The 12,227-nt window shown below is 43.9% G+C and overlaps 1 protein-coding gene across 3 annotated transcripts; it reads left to right on the forward strand.

The window, feature by feature from the left end:
* The first annotated feature begins 1,271 nt into the window (after positions 1-1,271).
* On the forward strand, positions 1,272-8,875 carry LOC119254810 (serine protease 58-like). Of its 3 annotated transcripts, none has more exons than XM_037521871.2 (6): positions 1,272-1,493; positions 5,652-5,771; positions 6,288-6,465; positions 6,876-7,129; positions 7,999-8,147; positions 8,541-8,875. In XM_037521871.2, exons 1-6 carry the CDS (start codon positions 1,331-1,333, stop codon positions 8,688-8,690), a joined length of 1,014 nt encoding a protein of 337 aa, XP_037377768.1. In that variant the 5' UTR covers positions 1,272-1,330; the 3' UTR covers positions 8,691-8,875. The 3 variants fall into 3 exon arrangements, with proteins under 3 accessions (XP_037377768.1, XP_037377767.1, XP_037377770.1); XM_037521870.2 differs by having other exon boundaries at positions 6,285-6,465; positions 8,541-8,874; XM_037521873.2 differs by lacking the exon at positions 1,272-1,493 and adding an exon at positions 5,256-5,342 and having other exon boundaries at positions 6,285-6,465; positions 8,541-8,872.
* The last annotated feature ends 3,352 nt before the right edge of the window (positions 8,876-12,227 follow it).

Genomic DNA, 12,227 nt, shown 5'->3' on the forward strand with positions numbered 1-12,227 from the left:
TGCTAAGTAGACATGTAAGCTGACTTCCCTCGCCACTTAGAACATCCCATGACCCCCAGCAACTCCCAAGCTCAGAGTCCTATGCAAATCAGGGAACCTGAAGCTTAGAGTTCAATTACAGGACACTTCCCTATTGTCTAGGTGTTTATCCACTGCTCTGAGGTGGGAAAGTTCTAATACCTGACTAAGTCAATGACTTCACATGTCCTCCTTTCTATAACATTACTACATGTCCTTTCCTTGACAGTGGAGGGAACTAAAAGACCTGCAGGGGCTGTGGGCTGGACAGGAATGGGCTCAGGGTGGCTAGCAGAATGTTAGGGCCCTGAGCTTTTCATGTCTCTTGACCACATTCCTAACAGTTAAGCACTAACCATACCTAGGATGAACTAGCTTTCTGGTCTCATTCATTAGCACCTCCAGACTCTCTCCCAGCTCTGCCCTGTGCTGTGTCCCCAGAAGGCTGACACATAGATGCCAGCTGCCTCCCTTCATGCCCAGTTCACAGTAGGAGTTGGAGACAAGGTTTGGGTTATTTCTTCCCTTGGCTCCTTTGCTGTCAGCTCTCTTGGCTGCAAACTCTCTGCTCAGGCAATCCCCTCCATACAGCTAACCTCCTCTCTCCCAGCTCTGGAAACAAACACCTCAAGCCCCTTGGTCTTCAAATAGAGTGTTAATGCTACCCCCACTCCAAGTCCTGGGGACTGCACCATCCCTTACTGGTTTCTATAAATACCTTCTACAACTTAGAAAATGCTCTTCAAATTACTCAGTTTTAATACATGTCTATTTTCTGTAGAACCCTGACTGATGGCATGTTATAGCTAATATCTAGTGGTACAGGGCATGCCAGGCATCATTTGCTAAGTGGCATGGAAGGCTGCCAGCTTTGATGAGGTCCAGAGCAGGAAAAGTCTCTGAAGAGTCTCAAGCTGTGAACCTTGCTACTAGGGCCATATGACTGGCAGACCTGTGCTATTAGAAGGATCTGTAGTGGGAAGAAACAGTCTGAGGAGTTTAAAGCAAGCCTTAGTAAGATAATTATCACATAGGCTATAGAGTTCTAGAACAATGTCATGCCATCTACAGCAGAGACCATTCAATAAATAGTTCATGATATGCTACTGGGCCCTGGTGGAAGGAGAGAGCCTGATCTTGGGACATTCAGGGTTCACATAGACAGGACAGTTCATCATAATGTGTGTCCTGACAGAGCCAGTAGGCCATAAGCCCAGCTTATGGTCATGTGAGCCCAGCAGTTCACAGTAAGATGGAAGTGATACATCTAGGATGGGCCCTGAGCAGAGTCAGGGGGCACAAGTAAGGACAGATGGGCACAGGAAGGTTCCCTTATGACCAGCTCCTGGAACAGGAAAAAAACCTGTGCTTAGTACACAGATGGGCCAGCTCAGCATGTAAAAACGGCAGAAATGGACCCCTACATGTCATCCATTCAAAGATGGCCCTAGACACCATGAAGGGCAACTTTCTTGGTGAGTACACTTGGTCTTTAAGTTTCTGTGGAAAGAGAACTAGCCTGAAATAAAAAAAAAATATAGGAATCCTGTCAGTGATGAATAGTGTGACTGCTTTGGCAGGGTTTGGGAGGAGGATGATTGGAAGGTTGGAAACAAACAGGTTATGGAAGAGGTGAGAGGATGCGGCTATGGAGTTCATAGAGTTCACCGTCCAGTTGTTGGGAGTACTGTGAGGAATCTATCCAAATATATAAAAACTCTTCACCTCTTAATGACAAGGAAAGACGAAACCTAGTTTTGTAATGGGTAAAATATTTGAACAGAAACCTTACCAAAGAAGGTATTTGGATGTCAAGTAAGTACAGCTTCATTAGTCATCAGAGAAATGCAACTTAAAACCAAAATCAAAAGCTATTTCAGTTATGAGAGTTGAAATTAAGACTGAGCACACATATACCTAAAACCAGTGAAAAGATAGGTGTCAACTATCTCTCAATTTTTTTTAAGATTTATTTATTTATTTGTTTGTTTGTTTGTTTGTTTTATTCATTCATTCATTCTTTCATTCGTTCATTTATTCATTTATACAAGCACTGGGTACAGTCAGAAGCGCAGGAGGGTGAGAGAATTCACCAGAGCCAGAGTGGGGAGCAGAGCAGGCAGAAGGACAGATACACTGTTGAGGGGAGCAGCGGGTGGCAGGAGAGGTCTGCGCGCCATGTGGGACCCTCCTCCGGTGGCCAGGGAGCAGCCGGGGATCGAACCAGCACTGCAGAGGCTGCGGGCAGCTTCGCAACCCAGCGCTCAACCACTGTGCCACTGGGGAGGCCCTATCTCTCAATTTTTAAACTTACTACAAATAAGACTCAGCACATCGAGTGTTGCAAAGATACAGAGGAACTGAACCTCTCATACACTTCTGGTGAGAATGTAAAATATTTTGGAAAATAATTGAGCAGTTGCTTTAAAAGATAAACATACACCAGCTACCTATGATCCACCCATTACACTGCTGGTTATTTACCCTAAAGGAAACATGTCTAACTGAGACGTATACGTATCCATAATGACCTACATCTTGAGTGTTCATAGAAGCTTTAACATCCCCAAATGGAAAGAACCCAAATGCCCATTAACAGATATGTAAACAAATTTTGGTACATGAATATTTGGATAATGTTCAGCAGTGAAAATAAATGAACTCAACACACATGAATGAAGCTCATTTATGCTGAGTGAAAGTAGCCAAATCAAAAAAGGGACACTTTATATGATTCTATTTCTCTAAAGCCCAAGTAAATGTAGTTACCCTACTGTGACATAAAGGGGATCAGTGGTTTCCCATGACAGGGTTGTGGGTGGGAGGGAAAGAAAGAGGATTCAAAAGCCTAAAGGAATCTTTTTGTATCATGTGCACTAATTTACCAAATCATACACTGTAATATATGCAGTTTACTGTGTGTCATTATACTTCAATCAAGTTGTTGAAAAAATAAAGGTTAATCTCAAGCCACTGATGTGCAACACTGACGCTTGGATCAAAGACAGTAACATGGTTATGCTATTTCCTCTGCAACTCACAGGATGTGACCTAGTCAAGTCAGGGAACTTAGAATACCCGGAGTATTCTATGTCTGTGTGACAGGGTGTTGAGAGTTTTAATTCAGGAGATAAACAGGTGTACAAACTCTACTATGTGGTGGCAGGTATTATGCTGGGGTCTGAAATACAGAGTTGAATCAGGCAGAAACTCTGCCCTTAAGGGAGTTAAGGTCATGAATCAGGTAAATGGAACTTTGTAAGTCCCATCCAGAAGCACATAGAGAGGCTCTAGAATGACCTGTCCTGAGAGAAGTCCTGCAACCTGTCCTGCAACCACTGATCCCTTTTATGTCACAGTGGGGTAATTACATTTACTAGGGCTTTAGACAAATAGAATCATATGAAATAGTCCCTTTTTGATCTGGCTACTTTCACTCAGCATAGAGCTGTGTGAGAAGAATAAGCTATGTGCCTCTGATATCACCGGCAAATTTTCAGACTCAGATCAGGCAGAACTGAGACTGAGCACTGGAATATCAATAAAACTAAATTGGCTCAGGAGGTATCTCTGAGAACCAGGTTCTGGCCCACTGACATCAAGTGTGAGCCACTCGGCAAGGGTTGTGGGCAGGGCAGACTCTCTTTCAAGGAATGGGTAAGGTAGGTGCCCCCGAATGTGTCTGTCCACATGCCCAAAGAAGGAAAGCACACACGTATGGAAATGGTCCATGTGAAGGAAAATGGAGAAACTGGCTGGCCTGGGGTGGCAAACCCACAGAGAGAAGAGAGAAATAATGCACCAGGAACTGGGGTGTCAGGTGAGCGGGCTCAAGTTGGAATACGAGGGTCTCTTGAACCTACACTGAACAAGTGGAGCTTCGGTGGGAGGCACCGATGGGGAGCCACAAAGTATCTTCCTCAGTGCAGAGAGAGCTGTGGTCAGATTAGAGGATGGATTGAATCCTCTCCTGTGGCTCTGAACACTGGAAGTATAGTTAAGGACTTGCAGGCAGTCAGAGGAATAGATTCAAAGTAAGGCCAGTTTCATGTAAGGCCAGAGGGAGGATTCAGTCACTGCTCACCAGCAGGGACACACATGATCTTAGAGGCTTTGACAAGAAGCCAGGAGAAGACACTGTCCAATGCAGGACAGAAGTTGGTACCTTGGGATCTAATGAGAAATGTTCAGTGTGTGTTTTGTGGACCAAGCTAAGGGGCTAAAAGTCATAGTCCACAGTCAATCGTGGAAGAGAACTTAGGACACACAGAAACCAGAGTTGGCCAGAGAGAAATAGGAAGTACATCAACACACCTCCCAAGGGTGCTGGCTTTGTTTGCAATTGCCCAAGAACTCTGATTGTCCATTCTGACATACCTCTACAGAGTCAGGCACCTAGTGAGGGCTTGCATGCAGGTTTAGGATTTTACACCTGAAGTGAAGGACAATGAAACCACTGCAGCTTTTAAGTAAGAGTAAGTTAATGAAAAGAAGAGCAATATGGCAAATTGCACTGGAGAGATGGCTAACAACTATTCCTTTGTTTGTGCCCTTGCAATATGATTGTACACATTTTCCCAACAAGAAGTGGATTGTTTTCCACTCTGTGAACCTGGGTTGGCCACACAACTTGATTTGAACTGTGGGGCATTCGCAAATCTGGCATACATGGAGGTTTGAAAAGGGCTCGTACGCTGGGCCTTACCAATATGTTGTCCTTGGGGATCCTGCATCTACCATCGATCATATAGCCATCCTGGGCTAGTCCTTTGGTTTATGATAGACACATGCTTAGTTGCCCTGTCACTTCAACCTCCAACCAGAAACAACCACATTTCTTAGTGGTACCTTTAGCTGCTATCTGATCACAGATGAGCGACTGAGCCCTGTGGAGAACAGAACAACTGCCCAGCTTAGTGCATCCCAATTTGACAACCCACAGAATTGTCAGCAAGGTATGGTGTACATTTTAAGCAACCAAATTTTGAGGAAATTAGCTATACCGCAAACGTTCACCAATACTTTCTGCCCAACATGCCTCCAACTTCACTCTGAGGGAGCTGTGTGAGAAGAATAACCTGTGGCCTCTGATATCACTGGAAAATTTTCAGGGAGAGGTCAGTGGTCATCCCTGGGGGCTACAGGGATGATGACATGGGATGGGGACAGTGTGACATGAGAGCAAGGCTCAGTGTGACATGGGAGAAGGCTCAGTGTGGTAAGGGAGGGGTCTCTAGCTCCTAGAGGGGCTAGTTCATATTTAAGTCGAGGGCAGGTAGTTGCCAGGCTGAGAGGTGGAGGCCGCCCACAATTAGTGAGGGCTGGTGAGTGAGCCTAAGGGAACCAGAGCCGCAGCAATGCTGGGGAGGGCAAGGAAGGCAGGTAGTACCGGCGAGCTGAGAGCTCTCTTTCTGCTAAAGGAGAGCAAAGTCTTGGCTTATACTACATGTCTCTGGGGGGTCACACATCTCACCTTGGAGAAATTTCTGGGACTACGTTGGGAGGGCAGACACTCCAGAGAGGGTCTGGCTGTGTGTCCTCCCTCTGATGCCCTCCTCCCTTAGTTCCGAGCACCTCACTCCCTTGAGCCTCTCCACGCCTCCTTGTAACTTCTCCCTTTGCAAAGCTTCCAGGAGGTCAGCCTGTTGGCAGTTCTCATCCCCCAGCCCTCCCAGGTGATCTTGCTGGGAGAGGGTTGGAGACTGCAGATATGAACCACCACTTTCTAGCCTTCAGCATTCTGGCAGTGATTGGTGAGTGCAGCTTCCTATTGTGGATTAAATTTTTTTACAGTTCATATTAGAGGGAAGTGCAGGAAAAGGGTCTAGATCATCAGTTAGATAAGATTTCAGAACTCCAGTGATTGGCAGATTTTTAGAACACAAAGTATTCTCAAGAGCCCATGGATTTTCCTCTGGCTCCTTGGGCACAAAAGGAGATCGGGGCTGAGAGAATGAGACCTGACTCAGGGGGTGGTGTCGGCAGCAGAATGGGATGTTGCTGCACAGCTAGGAAGGAAGCTAAGAGAAAAGAAGGAAAAGTCCAGAGGAAGGAAGGGAAGACAGGTGAAGTGAATAAGAGGGTAAATACAGAGAGGAGTCTAAGGGAAAGTCAGCAAAGGATTCTGAAATGGTTTAATAATACCTCAAGCAATAGTAACAAAGTGGTCATTTCAAAACACATACACATAAAATGTCTCAGAGTTTGGACCTCTGGAGCACCTGCCCCTATCACTAAGACTCTGCCCACTTTCCCTTACCTGGCAGCAGTAACAGCAACTATTGTGTCAGTAGCACAAGGACGAGAAAGAGCAAGCCTGTCATCAGAAGTGCCGAATATTAAAACGGGGCCAACCTTTTTGATATTCCTGTACTCAGAAAATGAGCCTTGTCTGGGGACCCTGATCCACGAACAGTGGATTCTCACCGCAGCCCACTGCTTCTTGCCGTGAGTGATGAGGGTCATGGAGGGAGAGGTTTCCCACCCTTAGCCACTGGGATTGCTCAGGGGGGACTGAGGCTCTGTTGTGAGGAGACTTGCACAGGGGCCTGTCAAGTCTGAGGAGTGATTAGCCCAATGTGGGGAGAGTTCCAAGGGACTCTGAGCCAGATTCCTTGGGGAAGCCGAGGACCAGGGGCTGGACCAATAAGGAAAAAACCCCTGTACACCTTGCAGTTCGGTCACAGAAGTCTGGAACTGCAATGGAAAATGCTCATTTGTCAGGCTAGGAGGTGGGTGTCTTGGGAAGTTATGGAGGGAACTGTTGCAAAGTTGCAGAGAAAGTTTTTGGGAGAAAAAACACAAGATGAACAATTGAATGTAACCTTCTCCTACTAATACTTTATGGCCTATTCCAGATATCTTGAGATAGACATTGCTTCCAAAAGGGACTATTTTGATACTGTGAAGGGGAAATTCACATACCATTTGTCTGTCCAACACCCAAATTTCACCCGGGATTCTGCTGAGAATGACCTTACGCTCATCAAGCTGAAGGATCCCTTAAAGCTCAATGATCAGGTGAAACTGGCAGTTCTACCCAATACCACAGATGACAGAGAAGGGGAGACCTGCACTGTCTCTGGCTGGGGGTGGCCATGGCAGATCACCTGTAAGTTACCATAAGAATCACCTTAGTCTTCATTGAACCCACCCCTTGGGGATTATCATGTATTATTATTATCATGTATTATTATCATGTATTATTACAGATCTTGAGAGCTGAAAGGAGTCTGAAAATTACGTATCTTAAACTGTAGTTTTCTATATGGAACAGAGGTCCAATTGATAGACTCCTCAGTAAAATGGCACCTTATGGCTAGAGGTCTCTGGAGTCTGGTGGGTTTTTTTTTTCCCTCCCATCATCGCTGAGGTGAAGTTGAAAGAGTGGGTGGTGGGATTAGAAGAGGGGTTGGAGGGCCCTACTGGTGATGTTAAGTGGGGCTCATTCATTAGAAACTTACTGACGATAACAGTACAAAACACAACAAAGCAAAAACAGACAATTACAAATCAGAGACATCCTGCAGGGGAGGAGGAGGGAGAGGGATCTGAGGGGGGGAGGGAGGGAGGGGCACAGGGGACTGAGGTGATGGTGCACGGGTGCCTTGGGGAAGGAGATTCTATGGGGACTCAACCTGAGGGGGTGGGAGGAAGCAAATATTGTTTAAAAAAAAATTAAAAATTAAAAAAAAAAAAGAAACTTACTGACAAGCCTTCACCAAAGGAAGCACGCACACACCAGCCCCAGGCATGCAGGTTATAGCACTGGAACCAGAGTTTGACTTTCTCAATTCTTCTCTATTTCCTTCTTCTCTGAGTGTTTTTTAATTTGGCTTTTTCTTTAATTGAATGATGGAGAGGTTAGTAACAGAAATGAGGGAGGGAAGGTGAGAAGGGAGATGGATAAGTAAAGGGCTAAAGGGAAACAAAGCATCTTCCTCTCCTCCCTCCCTACCCTCTCTCTCTCTTCCTGCTCAGACATATACCCTGATGTCCAGATAGACCAGAAGGTCCTTTGGTTCTCTAATGAATATTGCCGACAGTCCCACATAAGTGAAACTCCTGTTCAAGTCACAGAGAACATGTTCTGTGCAGGATCATCTTTGGCACCCAGGCATCCGTGTAAGGTAACTCTTTTCCCTCTGCCTCTCCTAAGCTTGGTCTGGGAGATATTTTTGGGTCCATCTATCTCGCTCAAATCAATCTGGTTTCCTGTCTCTACAAGAAGATTATCCAAGTAAATGAGATCCAGGAAGGAATGTTTCCTCCATCCAGTCATGAATGAACCTAGATGTCAGGTTGGAAACATCTCAGAGTGGTCTGATTTCTCAGACTTCCTCTGATGTGACCTTGGGTGAGTGCTGAGAATGCACATTGGGACAGGCCCAATGTGCCCACCCGATTTTTCTCCCAATCCTTATCATTGAAACCTTTTATTCTGGGACCCTCAGCTCAGGGCTTGTTATTAGACATCCTTGTTTTGGCTACCCTGCCTGATCTTCCTCTCCTCCTCCTAACAGGAAATGAGTGCTGCCCCAATCCTGTGCCAAAATCAGCTCTATGGCATCCTGTCCTGGTCGAAAGGGTGTGCTCTGAGAGGTGACGTTGGCTACTATACCAAGATCTCCCACTACACAGACTGGATCCTCAATGTCATCAGAACCTACTGAGCTTCTCTATTCCCAGTGGCCTCAGGACTGGGTCTACCATCCTTGACCCTTCCTTTCTTTGTAGATTCAGAACAAGTTGGGAATGGAATCTTTGGCTTTAAGAGTTTTCTCTTCATTCTTTTCTCTTGACTTAATCCCAGCCTAGATGCTCATTGAAGGATTTGAGCTGGATGGTGTCTCATAAATGCTTAACTTGTCACCACTCTTTTCCCTTGCTCCCTTGTCCAAACCCATGAGGTTTGCATAGTCTTATATTGTGATATCTAACCAGGGTCATGACTATATGACCAACATTTGGAAATTACGTTTATGTTTTGATTCTTCATCTAGAAATATTTCAGTAGAAAACTTAGTGAGTTTATGTAAACACAGCCTTAGTCAATATCCTACTTGCAGTGTCTTGGAGTTGACTTTGTACATATGGAAGTCAGCCAGCTCTCCTGGGTGGATTATTAAACTAACTTCTTTTCTTGGCACATCAGTACCTCAATATGTGACCTTGACCTAAGCAAAGTTATCATCCTATCAAGAAGAATGACCATAGGGGTAAGACTTGGTTCTCTCTACTTGAAGGACTGTTTTTCAAAAAAGAGACAATATAGTTTCTTTTGTTCTGTATTTGCTTAAGGAGAATGTTACAGGCATTCCAAAGAAAATAACTAGGAAGGACTTTGAGCTACTTCAATAAAAACGTATAGATATAATTTAAAGAATTCTGATAAAAAATTTACAGTATTATACATTAGTGTTTATATCTACATGCAGATATTTTCAGGAACGTGTCTTTTACCCAGAGGAATGAATACATATAGATAAAAAATGCTCATTACTGGGTATTTATCACAATTCTCTCTTTAAAACAAGGTCAAAATAGAATTTTATCAAATCTCAGGAACTGAACTTAGGCTTACCTCACAATGAGAATTAATAGATATGAATAAATTGAGAATTTTATACATAATTTGAATTGAGAATTTTATACATAATTTGAATTGTTGGTATGATTCATCTCATTGAAACGATTGTTAACCAGTATGATCTCAAGAGCTATTTCTATCTTATTTGTAGTTCTCTAAGCTTTACATAATTTATAAAGGGCTTAGCATTTTTTGTGACACATATATGGTACGATTTTTGTTTAACAACTTATCTTTGACACTAGTGTTTCAGAGAATGAAATTAAGGCACTAAGATGGGGATGCTCATGAACTTTGAAGGAGAAAAGATCATTTGGATTTTGTGTATATGTGTGTGTGTGTGCTTCCTCTAAGTTTTAAACAAGAAGAGTCATATAAAAGAGACTTCAAAAGAGGGAAGAATGAAAAGGACTGCAGATTTCAAGCGAAGTTCTGTGTGAAATCAGTAGTATAGTCAGCAGAGCTGGCAGAGAACAAAGATCTGGAAGAGAAAGGAGAACAAGAAATTCAGGAAGCAGTAAAAATAATGATTGGATTTAGGCTGTAACTTTAAAATCAAGAAACTTGAATTTGATGGAAAAAACCACAGGTAGCTCTAAAAGGGCCATTTGAAAGAGGAAATGATGTGAGAGGAGAAGATAATTTTAGTATAGTTAAAAAAGGTTGCAGCCATGGGTGTGAAGAGAAAGGATTCATTTCAAATGTGTCCCAGATGAAAGAGAAAAAAATTTTGAGAGGCTGGAGAGAAATGATGACAAAATCTTGCTTAAGCGTTATGTGGTTTTTTCAAGCAAAAGTCTATCTAGAGTATTATAGCTATTATTTGGCCACCATATTCTCACAGGAGCATTGCTGACTCAATGTCATTTAAGACACCAGGGTAGAGAGAAATGTGTTCATGGAGCTTCCACACAGAGAGATGAGGTGACGTGGCTGCTCTCCTCAGACAGGAGGAGATCTGCCAGAAGGAAGAAAACTTGCTTGTTCCAAAGAAAAAAAATAGACCCCAGAAAAGTCAGAGGGAGGCAGATTCTGCTTAATATAATGTTCTCACATGAGCCATCCACCTGCAATAAAGTAGGTTGTTGTAATGTTTTCCATCTTTGTGAGTATTCAAGCAGAGAATATTCAATAGCTGGACAAACGACAATCAAATGGTCTCTTTTACCTTACAGGGTCCTTTCTGATTGGAGGAATATGTGGTTTGTAGACAGTGAACTCAGGTCCTCACAGACATGATGCTGCACTCTGACCTTTCACCTGGGGCTACTCTCCTAGCACCTTCATGTGCCAAGAGGAGAGGACCAAGTTATGACCAACTGACTGATGCTTCTTCCACTTCTCATTTCTACCAGTACTTCAGCCCCTCGAGTGTGGGTCTTCCTCTTCTTCCTTTCTGTCATTTTTCTAGGATTTCTGAGAAACAAACTGCAAACTGTCTTGTTTGACTTCTCTATCCTCTTTGCTCTAGACTTCCAAATACATCCCCTCCTCTTTCCATCCAATCAGTGCTGGACTTAGCCCTTTGTACTAACAATGTTTGCCCAGAATAGGTCTGAATTTGCTATGCCCTTGCTAATACTTACTATCTGGAAACTAAACTTTTCCGTGAGGTCTATGGCCACCATTCCCATTTATCCCAAGTTCCTAGTAGTTTTTTACTAATCTCTTCTCCTCAATTACATACTCTTATTTGCTCCCCCAAGTAGCCAGTGGCACATGCCATAAGTGGTATTCCACTTCCTACTGGTGGCCAGAATTGACACAGCCTCCTTCTCCATATACAGTAGACCCTGAAACAACAACACGGGTTTGAACTGTGTGGGTCCACTTAGAGGCAGATATTTCTTTCTACCTGAAGGCTCTGAATTAATGAATTCAGCTAAATGGATATCAGTTGAATCCCTGCATACAGAATCCTCATATAAGGTTGGTTGACACCAGCCATACACAAATTTTTAACTATACAGATGGTTAGGACCCCTAAACCTTGCATCATTCAAAAGTTAACTGTAATTTCTTTCCTTCCAAGAAGACACCCTTTTTCCCCAACTCTGCACAGTGGCTATCCATGCACTGTAGGTGGTTCTTCTGTAGTTAGAATTATGAAAAAACAAAACAAAACAAATCTATGGTTACACCAGAACTTCTGCTTGATTGAGGTTTATAATTCAGTACCCTCATTGCTAATTTATTGACCTGAGTCACTCAAATGCCTGAATCTGGGACCCTTTGCCTTCCTTGAACTTTCCAACTTAAGAATTGCTACTTTAGGGCCTCCTCTGGTGGCGTAGGCGGCTGAGCACGGCAGTGTGAAGCTGTCCGCAGCTTCTGCAGCGCCGGTTTGATCCCTGCCGGCTGGCGAGGATCCTACATGGAGCGGCAGACCTCTCCTGTCTTGCCCACTGCTCCCCTCAGCACTGTATTTCATCAGCCTGCCTATTCTGTTCCCTGCTCTGTCTTTGGTGAATCCTCTCACCCTCCCGTGTATCTGGCCTGTACCCCAGTTCTTATATAAATAAATAAATAAATCTAAAAAAACAAAAAAGAATTGCTACTGTTGTAGAGCAACCCCAATACAAAACGGGGTGCCTGACTGTGGGTCCTCACCCACGCGCTT

This window comes from Talpa occidentalis, unplaced genomic scaffold (assembly GCF_014898055.3).
Source record: "Talpa occidentalis isolate TD23 unplaced genomic scaffold, MPIMG_talOcc4v2.1 talOcc4.3, whole genome shotgun sequence".
Classification (NCBI taxonomy): domain Eukaryota; kingdom Metazoa; phylum Chordata; class Mammalia; order Eulipotyphla; family Talpidae; genus Talpa; species Talpa occidentalis.

Coding starts and splice junctions, on each gene's coding strand:
- LOC119254810 (XM_037521870.2), top strand. CDS start 1,331: ATGGGCACAGGAAGGTTCCCTTATGACCAGCTCCTGGAACAGGAAAAA. Junction 1,494..5,651: donor CATGAAGGGCAACTTTCTTG/GTGAGTACACTT, acceptor CAAAGCTTCCAG/GAGGTCAGCCTGTTGGCAGT. Junction 7,130..7,998: donor GTGGCCATGGCAGATCACCT/GTAAGTTACCAT, acceptor CTTCCTGCTCAG/ACATATACCCTGATGTCCAG.